The following is a 19,141-nucleotide window of genomic DNA, read 5'->3' as shown; positions in this document are numbered from 1 at the left end:
ACTAACAAATTATTGCAAGTGTTGCAACCAGAATATACTGCCTGTCTGTGGGCAGGGTATTTTTTTATCACTGACTGCTGTGTTTCCAGCTTTATAGCAAAGGGCTTCCACCAGCATCTTCCAGATTTACAGTCACCCGCTGTCTGAGCTGTGCAGAGAAATCCAGTCATTTTTCTTCAGCTTTTGATGCCTCACCATTTCATAGCCAGAGAGGAAGGAGTTTCAGCTTGGCAGAAAAGCGTGTGTGCTAAGCAGGTTTCCCTGGCAGGGATTACATTCTGTTCCTGAAAAATTCAGCTCACATGAGTGGTGGTGGCACTGGAGGCTCTGCCCTGTGCAGTGTGTGCACATACCCGTGCCTGTACAACCTGGTGCTGCAGCCCTAGGGGAGAAAGAAACCTAAAAAGGAACAAAGCATAAATAATGCAGGAATTATATCTGCCTATTTCTGGCAGGTCTTTTTTGGGTGGTGTCCAGAGACTAGGGAAGCTGTTAGTAGCAGAAAACTCATTTGATAGAAGATTTTGTCCAAGGCTTCCCGTAACATTGTCAGAGCTTCTCTATCCCATTCCCTCTACAGAGCTTTGCTTGCCTCATGGCTAATGATTAATAAATCTAGACCATAATTTACTTTCTAGTTTAACAGTAAACTAGCCAAAGATAGCTGACAGAGAATCTAGAAGTCTGACACAGTTTAATAGGTGGCTCCTAAGGCTGATCTGCAGACTTCTGTCATTGAAAATTTTCTTTAATAACTTATGTGAAAAAAAGTTTGTGTGTGTTAATGAAAATAGAAGTACAAAATTGGGAATTACTGTAATCCACAGAAGGAGCATCTGGAGAACTGTCTGTCTTTGACCAGTAGAGTAAATGAAAGTGGGATGAAATTTGATAGAATAAAATGGCAACTTCCTTCACTTAGGGACTAGTTATAGGGCTTTTGCTGCAAGACAGGAGTGCATAAGTAATGGAACAGAGGATGACTGCATGGTTCATGTCTAACCAGGTGCTGCCATGGCATCAGAATGGTCAAATTAGTTCCAATAAATAAGGGATAGTATTAATGTTATTATGTGTCCTGTTGAAGAGCTGACAACATTTTAAAATTTCTGTGCATTTTTGTTTGCTCTGGGTATCTTTTTTTCTAACAGCATCAAGCTGCTGCTCTGAATTAAGAAGCATTGAGGAGTATCTCACTTTCTTGTTTTAGCATTATTTGAATTATGGAGGCAATTCCTCCGGGTTTCAGTAAAACACAGTATCCCCTGTGGGATACCAAGGCTGAATAATCAGTCATCTTATATAATGCATTTGCCTGACCTAATGGTCCTGCGAGCTGGTGCTGGAAGTGTACATTTGCATTAACTTTCCTAAATCTACCCGTTTATCTCCTTGCTATTACTAGCTTACTTTCTGTTAGCCATATATTCTGCTGCTGTGAAGGAGGAAATTAAAAGTAGCAGCATTCAGTATAGGAGCCTTTCCCAGGCCTTGTTTTAAATATCCTGCACTAGAAGGAATCCCAGCTCATGATTCATCTACAATCTTGCAGCTTTTATATTGTCTTTCTTCTCTTTATGGCATAAAGAAAAATCCATTGTTTTAAGGTAGTCCTGGAGGAGAAAAAATGCCAGAAAGTCAAAGCCTTCAAGAGCTCCAAGTGTTCATCCTGCTGTGGATGTGGGCCCCAGCATTGTAGTCCTGGTTCTGCTGAGATGAACTAGGGTGGCTTTGTGACTGCAAGGGGACACCTCCTGAGTGCTGTTCTCTGTGATTTTCTGTGGCCCAGCATCTGAATTCATAGACAAATCCTGCCAACCTTTGTGTACCTCAGGAGATATTTTTCCGTGTGCTATAATGTACAGCATACATAGAGAATGAAATGCACCAAAGTTCTGTAAACTGAATGCACATGAAGCCTGAGCATAGCTCATTAAAGAACATTAAATCCTTTTGTAGAGGCTCTTATGAAAAAATTAAAGTATCTTACTGTGTTTAACTTAATCCCCTTGAGGAGGAATTAAGCAAAGCAAACTGAAGCTGCTGTACTTCTGAAGGAGCTTTTCCGTGCAAAGTTCCAGCTTGATATCTTTACTTACTTGATCTTGAGTTCTGTAAACAGTCTTTGTCTCAACTCATATTTTTCATAGAGATACTGAACTGGCACTGTGTTATATACGCTGGGTTAATGTTTCCAGGCTGTCTTCAGCTCTGTCAATTCTCACTTCAAGATAAGCTGTCATTCAGAAATAATGAAGAATCAGGAAGGAAATCTGATTAATACTTTTCTCCTTTCTATTCAGGTGTTTACCACATTCTGACTAATAGGTATCCATGTAGATACATGCCAACATTTCATCTTATCTTCTGTGTTGTGTTTATAGTAATCTTGCACATCACATGCTTATAATTTGGCTGCAGACTCAGTAGTGGCTACTGGACTATTGTGAAAGATTAGTATGGGTAGATTACAAAGACTTCAGTGTCCCTTTCAAGGTTTGCTCCCTTTTTCCTAGAATGCAGAACAGGGGCAAAGTGGCTGTCATTAACAGGCTTGAATACCTTGACTCAGAAAAACTATGCACTGCTATGCTTGCTGATTTAAACTTAACAGAGTAAGGAGGAAGAGGTAACCAGCCCTATTCTCTTCTGACCCATCTGCATTCAGCAGGTGATAATTAAAGTCATTTTTCCTAGCACTCAGGCAAGGCAAGAGGCTGCTTCCAAGCAGGTGCCAGGGCAGCTCCTGACCCAGATGGTGTTGTGCTGACACAAGCTGTGTCCACACCCTGCAGCTGCACTTGAGGAGCATCTTCTTTTGTAGCTGTTGGGCAGTGTATGCAAGCCTCATTTAGCCTCAGAGCGGGAAGCCGGGCTGATGGCAAGTGCTATCTGCTGAAAGCACTGCTGCGAGTCACCCGTGGCAGCTGGAGCGAGTTGCTGTGTGCAGGACCCCACTGTGTACACATGTGTGATTTTGATAGCGCTGCCAACAGCCCTGAAACACGGGCATTGGAAAAAGCCTAGGAAGCGGGGATGCTTTATCTCTAATTTTTGAATTCATATTTCTGATTTCGAAACCTGAAATAGAGTTATAGCCAAATGATTCTATCACACTTTGATTCTTTGTTTTATGGTTCATGTGATAGCTGTCTTCCTAAGAAGAGAGGGCACTTTTACGTTTTCAAACCAGTTGACTTTCTGGAGTCTGCGCTGCCGTGTAGCTAGATGCAGAGACCTGTTCTGTGAGGGAGCAGTGACACATTCCTGAGGTGCTTCCTGGGCAGCTGCAGGAGATGGTGCAGCCACACCAGTGGGCTATCCCCGCTGCATCAGCACTTGGCAATTAAAATGGGTATTAGTCTCTCCATGCAGTTCCAGTGTCCATAGTTACAACACAGGACAATGTGCAATTTTGACTTTTCATTGCACATTTCATTTTCATTGTACGAACTGAAACTTATCAGTAATGAGTCATTTTTGGCTGTAGAGGTCAGCTATAGAGAATTTTTTCTATTGCAGTTTCCCATGCACTGTGTTACTTATTAATGGGTTAAAACTTGAGCAAGCATCAATAATTTGTAAATAGATCTAAGTGATTACTAAGGAAGCAGTTTTAAAACTCATGCCTAGCAATGGGTAGCTCCTTAAAGAGCTAATCATTATCTGGCACTTCTCTGAAAAGAAGCACAGAGGTTAGCTGGCCTTTGAGAGCTTTCTGCTGCAAAGGAAAAGGGAGCTGTGTTAGTAGGATCTGAGCTAGACCAGCAATCTCCTTTCCTTTGGATTAATGGATATTAAAACAGGAATATGTAATGCTGGAAGAAGGAAGTTATTAATTTTAGGGTCAGTGTCTTGAGCGTAGCATGAGTTTTAATGGCAAGTACCTCTCCTAATTGCAGGAAAACTGCTTACTTTGAAGATCTGATGTCAGGTGTTATTTGAAGGCAAATGAATGAGCATCCTTAATTTTCCTCCCCTGGGAAGGTCATAGTGTCTCTGCAGTGAATAATAAGCATTGGCAGTGTCTGGTCAGCAAATACTTTCGTAACTGAAACTGCAGAGAAGAGTGAACCTCCACCACCAGTGACTGCAATGGCTGTTCTTTATTTCCATCCTTCAGTAGTGGTTAATGTGTTCTTCATGCCTTTTTGGTGATTACTCAACAGCTAGTGCTTCTTTGGGAGGGGACAGGCTATATTAACAGAAAGAAATAGGAGCACACTTTATCTGCATTACCAGCATCTCTGCCATCTCATGTTTTCAGTATCTTTGCCATTCCAACTAACCAAATATAACCAAAGGTAAACTCAGGCTGACATGAGTATAATGGCTACGAGGTGGTCAGCAGGGAGCTGTCGAAGTTCATAGAACAATATAAATTAGGATTTGTCTAGTTATTCAATTTAAGCATGAAGACCAAGGTTGAATCATGAATTCACCACCACTGTCATAATGGTTCATTTATTTTAATGGATCCTACTATGAGTTCATTTGAGTTTTTTTTTTGTTTTTTTTTTTTTTAAGTATAATATTATTCCATTTTTAGCTGCCCAGACTTATTAAGTATCCACATCTTCCATATTGCTCTTGAAACTCACCAACAGATAACCAAGCGCCATGAATGCTGGCAGAGAACTTGTCTTGCCTTGTGCTAACTGCAGCATGGAGAATGGCTGTGCACCTTGTGCAGGCAAAATAATCAAACTTCTCTTTTCTTCTGGACCCTGTCTGGCTGCTTTCAGTTTTAGAGCAGAAAGGAATAAGTGTGAATCTCTCTTAGTGACATGTGTCAGGAGAACAGCATTATTTCCTCTTTATCTGTAGCCTGAGCCATTTTCAGTAGCTGACAAAGGCCAGCCTGGTGGTTTGATTTGCGGAGATGGACAATTACTCGCTGCTTTTCAGAGGGCAGAAAAGCATGTAGTGGCTATGGGAAGCTTATAGCTCTTTCTTCATAAAAAGACCTTGATTCTGTTGATTGGACTGTTTTTGGCAATGCTGCTAATTTCATCTATTGAGGGAGGTCTTAATTCTCATATAATACCAGAGTATTTTTAGGAAAAACTGAAATGGCAAGATTTTTTTTTCAGTTTCTGTCATTCAGCTACAGGCACCAATAGAGAAGAGGGACAACCCTGGTCCTTCAGTGCATGTTTCCAATAATAGAGCAAAAGTGGATTTATGTGGTGATTGTGCTTAATCTTTCAGAGGTGTTACATCTTACTGCCATTCTTCTGCAGCACGGTGTTCTCTATTACAGCACCTGCTGTAAAGAAGCATTAGTACATGTCAGGAGCAAGAAGATGTCAGCCTACAGAGAAGCAAGGTCAGGAAACTTCTTGTCCAGACCTACACATGTTCTAGGAAAAACATTAATCTATATCAATCCTTGCAGTTGTGTGAACTCTCATTGCAGAGCCAGTCCCAAACTTCATAGCTTTAAGTGCTTCTCTTTTCATGTTTTGTGGACTGTTGAAATGAAATCTGCTAAACTTAGGATGCACCCACTCCACCAAATGCCATGTTACAGGCATGATTTACCTGCATGAGATGCTGTTATTGCACTAAGCAATCACTTTTCCGAGCGCTTGTGCCACCTGCTTTCACTGCATCACCTCCTTATTTCTTTGCTGAGATTGTGACAGGTGGTGGTACAAAACCTCAAAACTTCATCTAGAGTATTCTGTTAGAAGGATTTCGTATAATAAAGTTAGCTTTTTTTTTTATTATTTTTATTTTTTAATACTGCAACTTAATAGGGAAATATAAGTCCGTGTATAAAAGTATCCCCCAAATCTTGGTGCAAAGAAATCATTTTTTTGCAGTGGTAAGAATGGGTCTGTGAGACTGAGGAGATCAGAGTTATATTTCTATCTCTGTCAGAATTAGCGTGAGCCTCAAGAGATCAACAAATTCAATTGATTTGACTTGGTTTAATTAAATAGAATAGAATGTGTCTAAATCACATTTTTCCTAGGTAAAAATTTAAACCTGTTTTTCTTGTATTTTTCTTTTCTAGATTTGTATGCATAGAATATTGTTCATGGATTTATTATAAAATAAATTAATTTGGAGGTATTATCTTGGAACATTTATTTGATTCTCATTAAGAAGATCAAAACCCGCTTTTCAGCCACAGACTTGGATCTTTTGGATTCTTAGCATGAGTAAATGTTTCTTCTGGTTATAAGGACACAATTTTGCAAATTGAAATTTGACTTCTGATTCATACTAACTGTATTTTCTGAGAACAAACCAATTTGTCTTGTTTCTCCAAACTCCTTCCACAGCTACAAGTCTGTACAACTCCCTGTTGATATTTTTTTCAATATATTCCTATTTTCATGTGCTGACATCAGTTAAACCTTTTACAGGAATATTACTGCAAAAGTAATTTTTGGAGAGAGCGTTTTGTTCCTCATACATTTTCAGCTCATTCATATGGTTTGACTGTTAATTTTGTTACTAATCTACTGTTTCTTTGTGTGGTTTTTATTCACCTGTTCTTTTTACAGTGCAGTGCTGAATACATTCAGTGCACATGCAGTAAGCCTTACTCTACAATCAGTGCAACTTCTGTGAAACTAAGGGTAGGGGGATAGTTGAATAATGTTGGCTGGATTTGATTTGAGAAGTGTATTTTCCATTCACAGTATTTATAGAAGAGGCAAATATAAACTAAAGTTTCTTTTAGCTTTGGAGTCTAGGGAGCGTTTTTGATTTGTTTGCTTCTTAATCAAATCTTATTATTTGATAAGCATATTTTTCTCGTTAGAAGTAGGAAATTGCCTGGCCCTCAGGGCAAAACTCATCTTCTGATGTAGCCATGTGCAGAACACGTGGCAAGTCTAAGCCCCTTGTTTCCAGCTCTCTTCAGTGAAGAAACATGGATGCTTCTGGAGCTATTTGTATCTGAAATTTTCTTGAGATGCCAGAGATTTCACACTGAAGATTTTCATCTCCATTCAGCATAGAGAAAGTCCAAAAGATGATGTTTGACTCTGTACTGAACTTGTAGAGGAGATGGGGTGAACCTCTGCTATGTTCTTGGTGCCATGTCCCTGGGTTTGCAATTAGAATATAAAAGCGGTGTTGGACAGGTTAGAGCATTATACTGTGGGACATCCCGTGGATTCATGCTCTCAATTTCCAATTTCAGGGTGGAGAACACTGCTATTATCAGGGAAAAATTCGAGGAAATCCGGTATCATTTGTTGCCTTGTCAACATGCCATGGACTACAGTAAGTCTGCTGTTTGTTTTTACTGAACTTCACTTAGTCTTTTAAACAAAGCTGTTTAAAGAAAAGTAAGTGCCATTTATTCATTAATTGGTTTGCAACCACTATTATTATCTTGATAACCTTTACATAAAATTAATTTAATTTGAACCTTGTAAAAGTGTTTTGTTTTTTTTTCAGGACCCACTGCAAAAACACCCAAGTTTTTTCTTTCTCTCTCTTTTTTTTTTTTTTTAACTAAAGATATATGATAACAGCTTTGACCAGATATTTTTTAAAGATAGTTTATAATAGAGATATGAAAGTAGCTAAAAATGCTCCATTTTACAGGAAGAAAAAATGATACCAAGATTGATATATGAACCATCCAAAATTTGCTTGTGTTCTCTTCTTATTGTTAGAATGCTATATTTATTCTTTCTTTCCTACTTTGTTTAGGAAAGGAAAGTGTAAGTGTTGAGTGTTTCTAGTCCTATCCATGTTCTTCACAGAAGTGCTTGTCTTAAACTGTATGCACAGGTTAATACCTCTGAGATAGTCAAACCTTTGAAAATCTGAAATAAAGGATGAAAAATTGTGCAAATTTGTTTCAAAGTACATTGTTTTAGTGATAATGTAGTTAAAGCACCTGTCACTTGAAGGTTACACAGAGCTGAGTGCTGATTCTCAGCTTTTGGACCTGTCTCCTTTTGGCACTATTGAAAGATACTTGTCAGGTTTACAGAGGAACCAAGTCACTTCAGTGTCTGTTGACTCTGGGAATTACGGAACCTCAGCACTTTCGATGCTCAGATCAGCTGGAAAGGTCAGGGTAGCAGGAGAGCCTGAGCGTGGAGATTGCTTTCCCTGTGGAAGCAGGACTCAGCTCATAGAAATCTTCATTGTTATCCAACTGTTCTGTAGTTTTAGTATCAGACACACACACACACATATTCAAGTAACTTTTATATTTGTACTTTCTTTATGAGGAAGGGGGAGAATGTATGCACTAGACCCATCATTCCTGCACTCATTGTCTGACTTAGAGATGTGCTTCTCTCATTTATTGTCAAGGTTGAGCAGCACAATTAAACTGACCTCAGGTTTGGTGGTGTCAGTGATTCTAAAAATAGCAGCATCCTGCTGCATCTTGAGGGGATTTAGCTTCATGGCTTCCATTAGCAGTGATCCATTAGGTCTAAGCCCCTGCTAACTCCTAGGACAGATTGCAGAAAAAGAAGGAGGTGCAGCACATGTCCAATCCTGGCCTCCTTTTGCTGGTTGCCTCTTAAGACTGATCTGCTGCTCAGTATTCTTAAACTGACTAATGTTCAGATAGAGTTCTTCTAACGCAGTAATGTGAAGAAGGATGCTTTCTTTCCTGTACGATTCAGCTCTCTCGAGTGTTATCTTTTTTTTTTCCTTTTGTGAAATGTTTCAGCAGTTATCCTTCACACAGGATGAAATATGAAGCTTACTGTAATTCCAGCATCTGGTATAAGAAAGTATTGTTTTCCTGTGCTGTATTAACCTTACCTTCTCTGGCATTGCATCTCCAGTATTACAGCTAGTTTCTCCATAATCTGTTTCAAATGCTAATTAAATACTACAGACTCGCACCAGCAGTTCAGTGTCTCACTGGAATATGGAAAACTGGGGAGAGTGATCTTCTAGCAAGGTCTGCAGGGCAGAAACTCCACTTTCATGAATTTTAGGAAATGCATGAGACAGAACAGATGCCTTTAATAGAATAACGAGCTTCATATTCCCAAAGTTCGTGCTAATCTCTCTCACTTATACTATCCCTAATTCTTGGCCAGCTAGAGCAGACATTTTTTCAGACATGCCTGCAGAGATAATGTTGTATTTCTAATCATAAATTGTGAGTTCTTCTGTTGGTAATGTCTATGTTGTAGTCTTCTTTTCATTAATTAAATTAACAGAGTGACTGGCTGATGGAGTCCTCAAATTATGAATTTCTTCTTAATGACTTTGCTAATGAAATAAGTTTCTCTACAACTTTAACTCCAAGCTCGCTGGAATTTTTTCTTTCTGTGGGATATGTAGTAACCACAGCTCCCTGTGAGTTAATGCAAAGCACTCTGAATGCAAAACACTTTGGTTGCTGGGATATAAATGATCTGCGCTCAGTTCTGAGCTGTGCTCGGTTCTGTGTTTGGAGGCCAGGCACACAGAAACCAGTTGTGCTGTGATTTTGCTGCCCACTGGTGGCAAATACATAAACTGCTGTTGTAACTGCGAGTTAGACTTTCATGACTGCAAATGTGTTTTTCTGAAGACTTTACATAAACCAAATATGGATTTTTTAGATAGCCTGTGTTTTGCTACTGCTTTCTCTCTAGCACAGTGTGATACCTTGACAGAGCCTAAAACTATTGAAGTCATTGGAAAAGTGCCATGGGGGGCAAGTCAGATCTGAGGGTCAGCTGTGATTATTTTTTTTATGAAGTGACTTGATCAGAAGTCAGTGCTGCTGAGTACAGCGTTCACACAAGAAGTCATTTGTTAACAGTGCTTGGTCTTGCAGACTGTGCTTAAAACTGTAATGAGAAGGAAGGAGGTTTAGCATGATGAAGTACTGTTCCAGACCTTCCAAATGTCCCCAAATCTTACATTTTTTCTGAGGCAAAAAACTTCAGCAGGTGCTAGAATATTTATTTTAGGAGCACAGACAGTGTTTGTTCCTGGAGAATAAGCACAGAATTGTGGGTGTGCTCATGGCAAAGTATGTTATAGACTCAGCAACCCAAGCTACTTCTGTGAATGCTGAATGGTTAACCTTGTAAATAAGTGATGCTAAGAAAAAAATGCTCACCAGGAGATGTCATAGTCTACAAGCTTAATATACACTTACATTTCTAAATAGTCAGAAATGAAATGGCAATATTTCACTGACTGCATTAGGCCCTGAGCAAAATCAACATTTTGCTGATTAAAAATTAAGTTGCATTAAAAAAAAAGTGTCAGGGTTTGTCATTTATAATTCTGATATTTTTTTTAATGTATAGGAGGTTGCTAAAGAGTAAGCTAAATAAATAAATGATCTCGCTTTTATGCTGCTGTAATGCGTGCCAAGTTTTAACTTGCAGATCAGATTTATAGCCAGGCTCAAAGTCCTGTTAGGAGCGTTTTGAAAGGCACATGCTGATACAGCCTAATTCCAATCATGCATGTATGTCACTGCAATAAAGGGAAAATTTTTAAAAATTGCTGGTTTGTTTGAAGATCAAAATAGTGATATAAGAAATGCCTCCCTAAACTCCTTACCCAAATAAACTTAAGGTAGCTCGTAATAGAAAGCATAATTGTAGGAATGGACTGTGTTTTTACTGTGTATTCAAGTTTTAGTACCAGAATATTTGGTGTCACTGTCTTCATTGATCTGGGATGCCTTCACACTTCAGTACTTCATTTAGAGCTGAACTGTACTTTGCAATAGAACTTAGAAAAATGGTGGTTGTTTGTGAGCAAAGTGCCAGATTTTCAAGATACATGACACAGTGCATATTATGAGTGACCTTCAGATTTTATGATTATGAAGATTTTATGCCACTAAGGAAGAGCTCTTGGTTCACCAGAACCAAGGATATGGCACAAGGCTTTGTCTTCAATATCTGTATTTTTCACCACAGCTCATTAGAAACCTACATGATGAGGTTTTAATTTCCTTATCGTGAAAATCATATAATGTCTGTACTGATACAGTGCTATATATAGCATTGACGTTTTCTAGAAAGATGAATTAATTCAAGAAGAAGAGACCATCTATCATAATTGTTATTACTGGAGCATCTCAAACGCCCTGTTATGCCCCTTGTTCTTGGTACTATGCAATATTACTTTGGAAAAAGTAAATCAAAACCATGAAAATCTAAGGTTAGTTCAATTTAATAATATTTTTATTTGTGGGAAAGCTGTAGGCAAGTTTGAAAACCTCTGTATGAGTATTTCTGAAAGCAGAGCCCTTATTACAAGTAGATCTGTGTGAGATTGGCTCTAAGCTGGATTTTGTGGTGTTTTTGCATGCTGTAGGGAAGATTTGTGGGAGAAAGTAGAGTCTATCTAGATCATCATGGGAATGAGCATCTTTCTAAAGCAAAAAAACAAAAAAATGATTCAGAATTATGTTCAGTTCCTGAAGACATTTTTAACTGCTTCTCTTCTGAAATATTTGTTTTTAAATATGTGAACTTCTTAAACTTACTTCAATACTGTACTAATGTTTGTTTTAAATTTACTTCTCTTGCTCATGACAGTGGGATGTTCTATGATGGAAATCATACTTACCTTATTGAACCAGATGAAAACTACAATTCAGATGTAAGTAGAACTTCTGATAGTCCTGTATTTTTTTCATGGAATACAGACATTCATAGGTACAAATTAGGTATAAGACTCATTCCCCTCATTAGCAACTCATTAACTCAGCTTCTGAGTCCTCCTAATCACGGACAGAAGTAATCCTCCAAAAATCAGGTAGTGATACATGTGTATGTTCCATAACACTTGGAAGTAGAGCAGTGCAGCACTCCTGGAGGCTGTGACACTTGGAGCCAGCAGGAGATGTCTGTGAGCATTCTGTCCCCTCCTTTGGCACTGCCTACCCTGTGTTTGTTATATCCCTCTCCTCCTGCTTTGCTCTCTGCTCCAATGCAGCAGCTCCCATGATTCTCACAGTGTTCCCTGGGAAGCTCTCCTAAGTCCAGCTCTAAGTGTGCTCAGTGACTTCCTTGCTGTACTCACATACTTCAAATAAAAGATGTAACTGTAGTGTTAGCAATCCCATCACAGCTGGGAAAAGAGTAAAGAAATGGTGCCTTGCAAGTTGCACTTTTCCTAATGTAGGTTTTGAATAGCAAGGGACCCTTTAGAACTGTCTTTTTAAAGCTCACAAGATGGATTTATTATTGATTTTTAATACATGCAATTATTTACTATTTCAGGATGACTTCCGTTTCCACTCTGTTTACAAATCCAAGTTGTTTGAGTTTCCTTTGGATGACCTGCCATCTGGTATGATTTTTTAATATTCATGGCTATTGATTTGTTTTAGTCTAAGATCAGATTTGTTAATCATCTTTGAATAATCTTCTGACAGTGCATTGTTTATTTGCATATCTCTTTCCTATTAATTTTAAAAAAAAAAAGAAAGGATCTGAAAAAAAAGGATCTGAAACACTGAAGGCTCTGGAAAAGAACATGAAGGGCTGAAAAAACTCGAATCCAATGAATCAGACCCCTCCCAGACCTTCACATTATTGTGTATGTTTCACTTAACAAGTCTTGCAGTCTACAGACTGCATTATCTGCTAAGAGTTACAGAAAAGAAAGGAATAGGGTAGCCTAAAAGTGATGAAAATAAACCTCACATTGCTAACAGCTCATAACTTTTCATGGAATTTTCCCATTTTGAGATACAGGGAGTATCATGGTGTGAATGTAAGTCTGACGGGTATGTTATTGTTGTTCTTGGACCCTCTAATTTCCAGTTCATTCAGCATCTCTTCTGATGCTGACTGTTGTGCAGGTATTCATTTAAATACAAATGACTTTAGAAGTGATTTCAAGTTCTTGTAGTAATTAATTCCCCAAAACATTATGGAGTAAGAATAAGTAAGATCCATAAGTAATGGATCTTACTCCATCCATTTGTGTATGGAGTAAGAAGAGATTTTTAAAAATCAGTTTTCATCTGAGAAGTTGGCTTGTTAATTGAAGAAAAATGGCACTATTTATGACTTATTCTGTCAAGGATTTGCAATATTTACAGATGCATTTTCTTACACTACAAAATAAATGCTAGATAAATGAAACTATCCTTCGTAGATGCTCATTTTAGTAGAAATCAACTCTAGACTAATTTCTTCTTAGATAGAAGTTACAGTTGTCCAGTGCTATTGCCACAAGTATCATTTGTTCTATGATAACAGTGGGATCTGGTTTCCTACCATGCTGGGCACTGCCCAAAAGATGAATCATCCTGTTCTGAAGCATGGCGTATGCAGCTTTGTTAACTGTTAAGCAAAGCAGAGCTGTTCAGAGAATTAATGAGAAAACAGAACAAAAACCTAAACAACCAAGGGAATTGCTACAATTGGGTCACCTTGATTTCACTTCTGGAGAAGCAATCTTTCTGCCTTTAAACACAACATTTTCCCAGCTTGGTGCCTTATGTCCCTTCTTCTTATGGCTAGGCAAGGCAGAGGATGGAATGGGGTGGAAGGGCAGCACAAAGTGCTTGTGCACAGCAAGCTGTCCATGTGCTATCTGGAAGCTTACTATGTATGTGCACCTCACACATGATCTGTGGTTACTCCTTGTGCTTGAGGAGATGACAGAGTAATGAGAACAATGTATTGAACATGAGGCTGACTAATCAAGTGCATCTTGTATCAAAGTTTCTTAAGGATGTCATTTGAAAGTCTGGAAATAATGCAATCACAGCTGAGTGATTGAGAGAAGTCTTCTGTTTCAGATTGTTAAAACAGGAGACTGCCAGAGCTGGTACTTACAGATATCTGTCAGCAGTCTCCTAAGATTTCCTAATAGTTCAATTTTATGTTTTCAAGATTCTGGAGTAAAACAATTATTTTCTGCTTTAAAAATTATGAAAAGGAATTCACTGCAAGCAGAACCCACCTGTTTCACCTCCACCAAAGCTTCTTGATTCTCAAAAGATCTGTCAAAATAAGGCTTCAGATTTTTTCACAGAAATCCAGATACACGTGCATAGTTCTGATTTTACCATAGATAACAAGTAAATAGTTGTTGGCTTTTCAAATGGAAGATGCTTCCCTTGATTGAATTAAAATCATGAGCTCATAGAATTACTTTGTTTAAAATGTTGGAAAGGAGATTTAATTATGGAATGCTAATGGTCTGAGTTATAGAAATGTTTGTAACGTGGAGAAAAGGTGATATCTCTTTGTGCTTACTATCTCATATGTGGCGAAATAAAATTTAACTTACTGTTTGCTCTTCTACATGCCCGTATTTGCTTTTGTGATGCTGTTTGGAAACATTATTCTGAGGCTCGTTGTAAAAGTTTTAGTAGTTGTAACAAATCATGCTCTGGCTGAAAATCCCATCATTTTTATTTATCTTTGGTTATTCAGTTTAAGGCTGTTTTTAAGTCATGTTTCATGGACAGCCACAGCTCCAGAGGATGAGAGCTGTTCCCACTACCATCTGCTTGTCCACCCTTTCCCCAACATGAGCTTTGGTGTTCCTTCCCAGCCCCTCAGCACACCATACCCCACCTCTTCCTTCACTCCCAGCCTGTGCTGCCCCACCAGCACTGCTGCCTGCACCGAGTCTTCCCTGCAGTCTGCGTGGTGTGATCTATTGCCATAACTTTCCTTTTTTGTTCTTTTCTTTAAGAAATACTTGCAAGTAATTGCTTGTATTATAGATTCACTTTTTTTTTTTTTTTGGAAGTACTGCCACAGAGTCATTATTGTTAACAGCATGCACTGTGTTAGATTATAGCATCAGTATTTCTTATGTTCCTTAATACTTTCCTAATTTATCAATTTGCCCAGCGTAAGCAGCTGTTCCTTGATGTCAGGATTTTCTTCTTATCTTTTGAAGAGTCAGTGCATAAGCTCAGATTTCCACTCAGCTCTGCATTAGGAATGGACTGGATGTATCATGAGCTTTTATATTGATGTTAGAAAGGAAAAAAATCAAATAGTAGGGATTACTCAATATCAGTAGTTGTTAAAGTCCACTATTTTACCACAGTTCAATAGCAATGTACTTTTTACATTCTTTTGCCCTTTGGGATTTTAAAGAAAGAGACAAACAAAAAAGAAAATAGCTGTTGCAGAAAAGAATAAATTGTATTGTACTCTTCGATAGCACGTAGAGGCAATGACTTTAAATAAAGAAAGCTCATCCAAAAATTTAGCATGTTTAGAGCCTTTGACTTCGTAATTTAGTAGACTGTACATTTTCTCACAGTCTGTCTTCAGACATTTAGTGCCCTGGCATTGTCTTAGACAACAGTATTTATTGAAGGTGTTGTTTTTCAAGTAGTGTATAACAGATGTCCCTTCCTTTTGGGGTCACGTGAGTTGTCCTTACATTTTTTCAAGGTAATATCTTCCTGTCAAAATATCCGCTAGGCTTTTTCAGCTCTGCATTTCCTGGGTGATTTTGCTGGTCGTGTTATTTAGCCTGAGGGTCTCTGGCTGGAAATGGACCCTGTGTGAATTCATCCAGCTTGTGAGTTATGGCGCAGTGTTAATGTGTGCTAATGTGTCAGTGCTAATGGCTGCATCATTCCCCTTGGAGATGGCTGACTTCCGATGGTAGGGAAAAGGTTCACATTTGCTGGTCAAGTTATCTGGGATCCCGTACACATGTTGTAAATTACTATTTCATCGATTTAGAAGTTATATTTTTACTAGTTTCATTAATGATAATACAGAACCTCAAATGAAAAGTTGACAGGCACAAACATAGACTGAATTAATCAACACACCCAAAGAACAATCAAATATAAATTTATTTTTAAAAATGTGAAGATTTGATTATTCATCATTCTGAGCTCTGGAGGTTCCTGGCCTTTAAGCAATAGATAGAAATCCTTGGATATTATTTAATCTATTATGGATCTTTTTTTTGTACAGAACATCTTTAAGTGCACTGGTGTATCCATGAAAATGTTCCTAAGCCTAGGATTGCACAGGCCCCTTCATAGAAGGATATCTGCAAATTTCAAGCACCAAAATGAGAGCATAATTCTCGAGATACAGCCAAGACAATGCCAGTTATCCAAGCTTGTTTGATGGTTTCCATTATAAGTGAATAGCCACTCCAGGTTAACGTTAGCTCTTATCCCTGGTGAAACTTCATCAGATGGGTAATTCAACTTCTCATTTTAAGCCTTTGTTGGCATAACAGCTCTATCAAGTTCCAAATATTATTGTATTTGAGTGTATTTGAACCTCAAATAGAAATTGCAGGTATTTTACTACAGTATGAGAGGTAAGATTAATAATTGGCTTGTTTGAAATATTCACATTTACCATAATTTAATAGCTCTTTATATACATAGCTAGCATGTTAAAAAAATATATCACTGTATATTGATTTAACAGTATAAAAACAATCTGCAGCACTCATGAACAGCAAATCTGTCAACAGGGGGGTAACATACATTGCATGACACAGGCAGCACTACACACATATATCACATACAACATCAGAAGTGAGTGAGAAACTGTAGTGCTGTAAAAACCTGTACACCAGCAAAAGTTAACAATTGAGGGCTTTTAACACAATCAAAACTTGTCTATAAAGGTGTGTGAACTGGAGTCCCTTAACTTACACATCTTCCATAGTGCTGTCTACTTCTCTATAGGACTGGTAAAATTGCCATGGAATTATTGCAGTCTTCAGTTCCTGGGGAATTAAAGGGTGTCCAAAGTTGGAGAAAATACAAAGGAGGGAAACTAGGCAAAGGAAAAAGGTTACAGAATGCACAATTGCAAGCACTTAATTTACTCAGGAAAAAGTCTTTGTGGGGATATGTAAATAGTAAGCATGTTTATACAAGATAAGGAAGGAGTTTGCTATTGTACAGGGAAAGGTGACGGAGATGCTTTGAATCCAGAAGATGGAAAAGTAGAATTGTCATAAAATCATTGAATGGTAGAATCATTTGAATTGGAAGGAACCTTTAAAGGTCATCTAGTCCAACTCTCCTGCAATGAGCAGGGACAGCTATATTTGGTGCTCAGAGCCCAGTAAAGCCTGGCCTTAAGTATCTCCAGGGATGGAGCATCTGCCATCTCTCTGGGCAGCCTGTTTCAGTGCTTCACTGCTCTTGTCATAGAAAACTTTATCCAATATAAATCTTCCCTCTTTTAGTTTGAAATCATTTCCCCTTGTCCTATCACAACAGACCCTGCCAAAAAGTCTGGCCCCTTTTTTCTTATAGCCCCCCATGGAGTTGTGAGGGAGAGGGTGAGAACAAGCGTTGTCTTCTATTTAGTTTATGTTATGTTCCTTTCCATCAGTGGCTAGTAGTAGATTTGGCAAAAGAATAAACTATTTGGAGCTTACTATTAGAGGTTTATCACATTAAAGAAACAGTGGGATTAACAGGGAAGAATATCGTATTGACAGGGAGCACTGCCAAAATCCCATAACATTTCTCCCAACTCAAACATGTTTTACTTTGTGAATATAATCTTCTTAAAGTGTTAATTCTGCCTTTCATGCTCTTATTAATTTAGGTAGCTACTGCGAGAGCTCTGTGAATGCCTGCTGAATTTCCAAAAATATGATTTGTTCTGTGGAAGCTCTGTGCTAATATTACATCCCCAGTAGTGGTGAAGTTTTGGCATAGAACATCTGCTGTGCTTTCTGAAGCATGACTCCTCCAGATCATCTGTTTCAGCAGGCCAGATTATCACTAGTAGAGTTTTTAATAAGAACCCTGTTACAGGGAAGCATCTGTAACATTGCCTTCTTTCTAACTGGAACACTAAAACAAGGAGTTGCTTTTGCATCTGATGCATGGAAGAATGCCATACTACTGTCATGAAGCATTGGGGTCAGTAATTGTTGGGCTGTATTTTTGTAAACACTCAACGGGTTTGCCTGTGTTTTCTGCTTAGAGTTCTGGCACATGAATGCTACATCACAGAAGTTTATTGTAAAGCCAAGACACAAAAGAAGGAGAAGGCAGGTAGGCGTCAATGTGCTTGTTTATAAATAATATGCTATCAAGTTTGTTCTGTGTCTGCTGAACTGTTTCATCCAGATGGAGTCCTGTTGCTGCTCCTGGACTGGCATGAGGTCTCTATGTATGATACAGCTATAACAGAAAGTGGTATCTAATGTTGACAAGGGATTGCTGGACTCTCTTGTACAGTGCGTACCTGAAGAGTTAAGTGCTGATGTTGTCACCTTTAATTAAGGTGTCACCACAATGTCAATTTCAAGAGAACTTTTGGGTACCCTATGATGTGTGTGTGCATTGCCAAAGCATGGCAGACCCTCTCCATTACATTTGTAAAAGCATAAAGCATTTCCTCACATAGGCTCCATTTAATCTGTTGCTGAATCTCAAGAATAACATTTCTCCCAATATTGTAAAAATTTTAAACACCGCTACATTGCACATGGAAAAAATAATAGAATATTTTATCCTATTTTGGGTACGTATTTTTTCAGAAACTCCTAATTAATGAAACATTAACAAATCACTTTTATGTTGCAATGGTGACAAGTACCTACTTTATCTTACTTTGTTTTAAAATAAATATTCTAAAGTGATATTTCAGTCTCCGTTTTTTAAAGGGGAGAAGAAATTAACTTATATTTGTGCCTTGGAAAGACAAACAATTCTTTGCTTCAGGAATGGAGCTGAAATGATGGTACAGGTCAAATAGAGCTGGCTCAAGGGCCTGAACAGTGCTGGCAACATTAAACAGAGAGCAGTGAGAGGAGAAGATTACTTTCTCTCTGACTAATGTAAGCATCTCAGATTGAGAAAAGAAGTTAGAACGACACTGGAAAAAATCCAAAAATAATTCATGAGGATCGTATTTTACATCAGGTGGTTTGCTGTCTTTCTTTAAACTAGCCATTACTTTGCATTTTCAAATCATAATGATGTAATAAGTCTCCTGGAAAAAAAACCAGAAAAACAAGAACACCATGAAGAAGCACTGCCATAGATGTTTCTAAATGCAAAGTAAATGTGTGAGATGGAGGTGGGTACTCCATTTGCTGTGTGAATCAGGCAGTGTGCAAATAAAAAATACAGAGATTTTTTTGTAAAAAGCTTAGAAAGGATTACTTTCTCAGTGAAAAAGAAAGTTTATATATTTGGGCCTCACTGAGAATTGTCTTTTAGAAAACCTAAATTTGGAATTAGTTGGAT

At 38.2% G+C, this 19,141-nt stretch overlaps 1 protein-coding gene across 3 annotated transcripts in view; it reads left to right on the top strand.

Annotated features, from left to right (window-relative positions):
• Positions 1 to 19,141, top strand: part of ADAM22 (ADAM metallopeptidase domain 22) — a 126,658-nt gene that overhangs the window by 60,044 nt on the left and 47,473 nt on the right. For all 3 annotated transcript variants that reach the window (XM_090142841.1, XM_090142840.1, XM_031614366.2), the window contains exons 5-8: positions 7,163 to 7,245; positions 11,499 to 11,562; positions 12,186 to 12,255; positions 17,871 to 17,941. In XM_090142841.1, the coding sequence (XP_089998967.1) occupies positions 7,163 to 7,245; positions 11,499 to 11,562; positions 12,186 to 12,255; positions 17,871 to 17,941 (288 nt within the window). The remainder of the gene's footprint in view (positions 1 to 7,162; positions 7,246 to 11,498; positions 11,563 to 12,185; positions 12,256 to 17,870; positions 17,942 to 19,141) is intronic.

The sequence above is a fragment of the Phasianus colchicus genome, chromosome 6 (genome assembly GCF_987193195.1).
Source record: "Phasianus colchicus chromosome 6, bPhaCol1.hap1.1, whole genome shotgun sequence".
Classification (NCBI taxonomy): domain Eukaryota; kingdom Metazoa; phylum Chordata; class Aves; order Galliformes; family Phasianidae; genus Phasianus; species Phasianus colchicus.
Note: the sequence above shows the minus strand (reverse complement) of the source record. Positions and strands in the feature narration are given on the sequence as shown.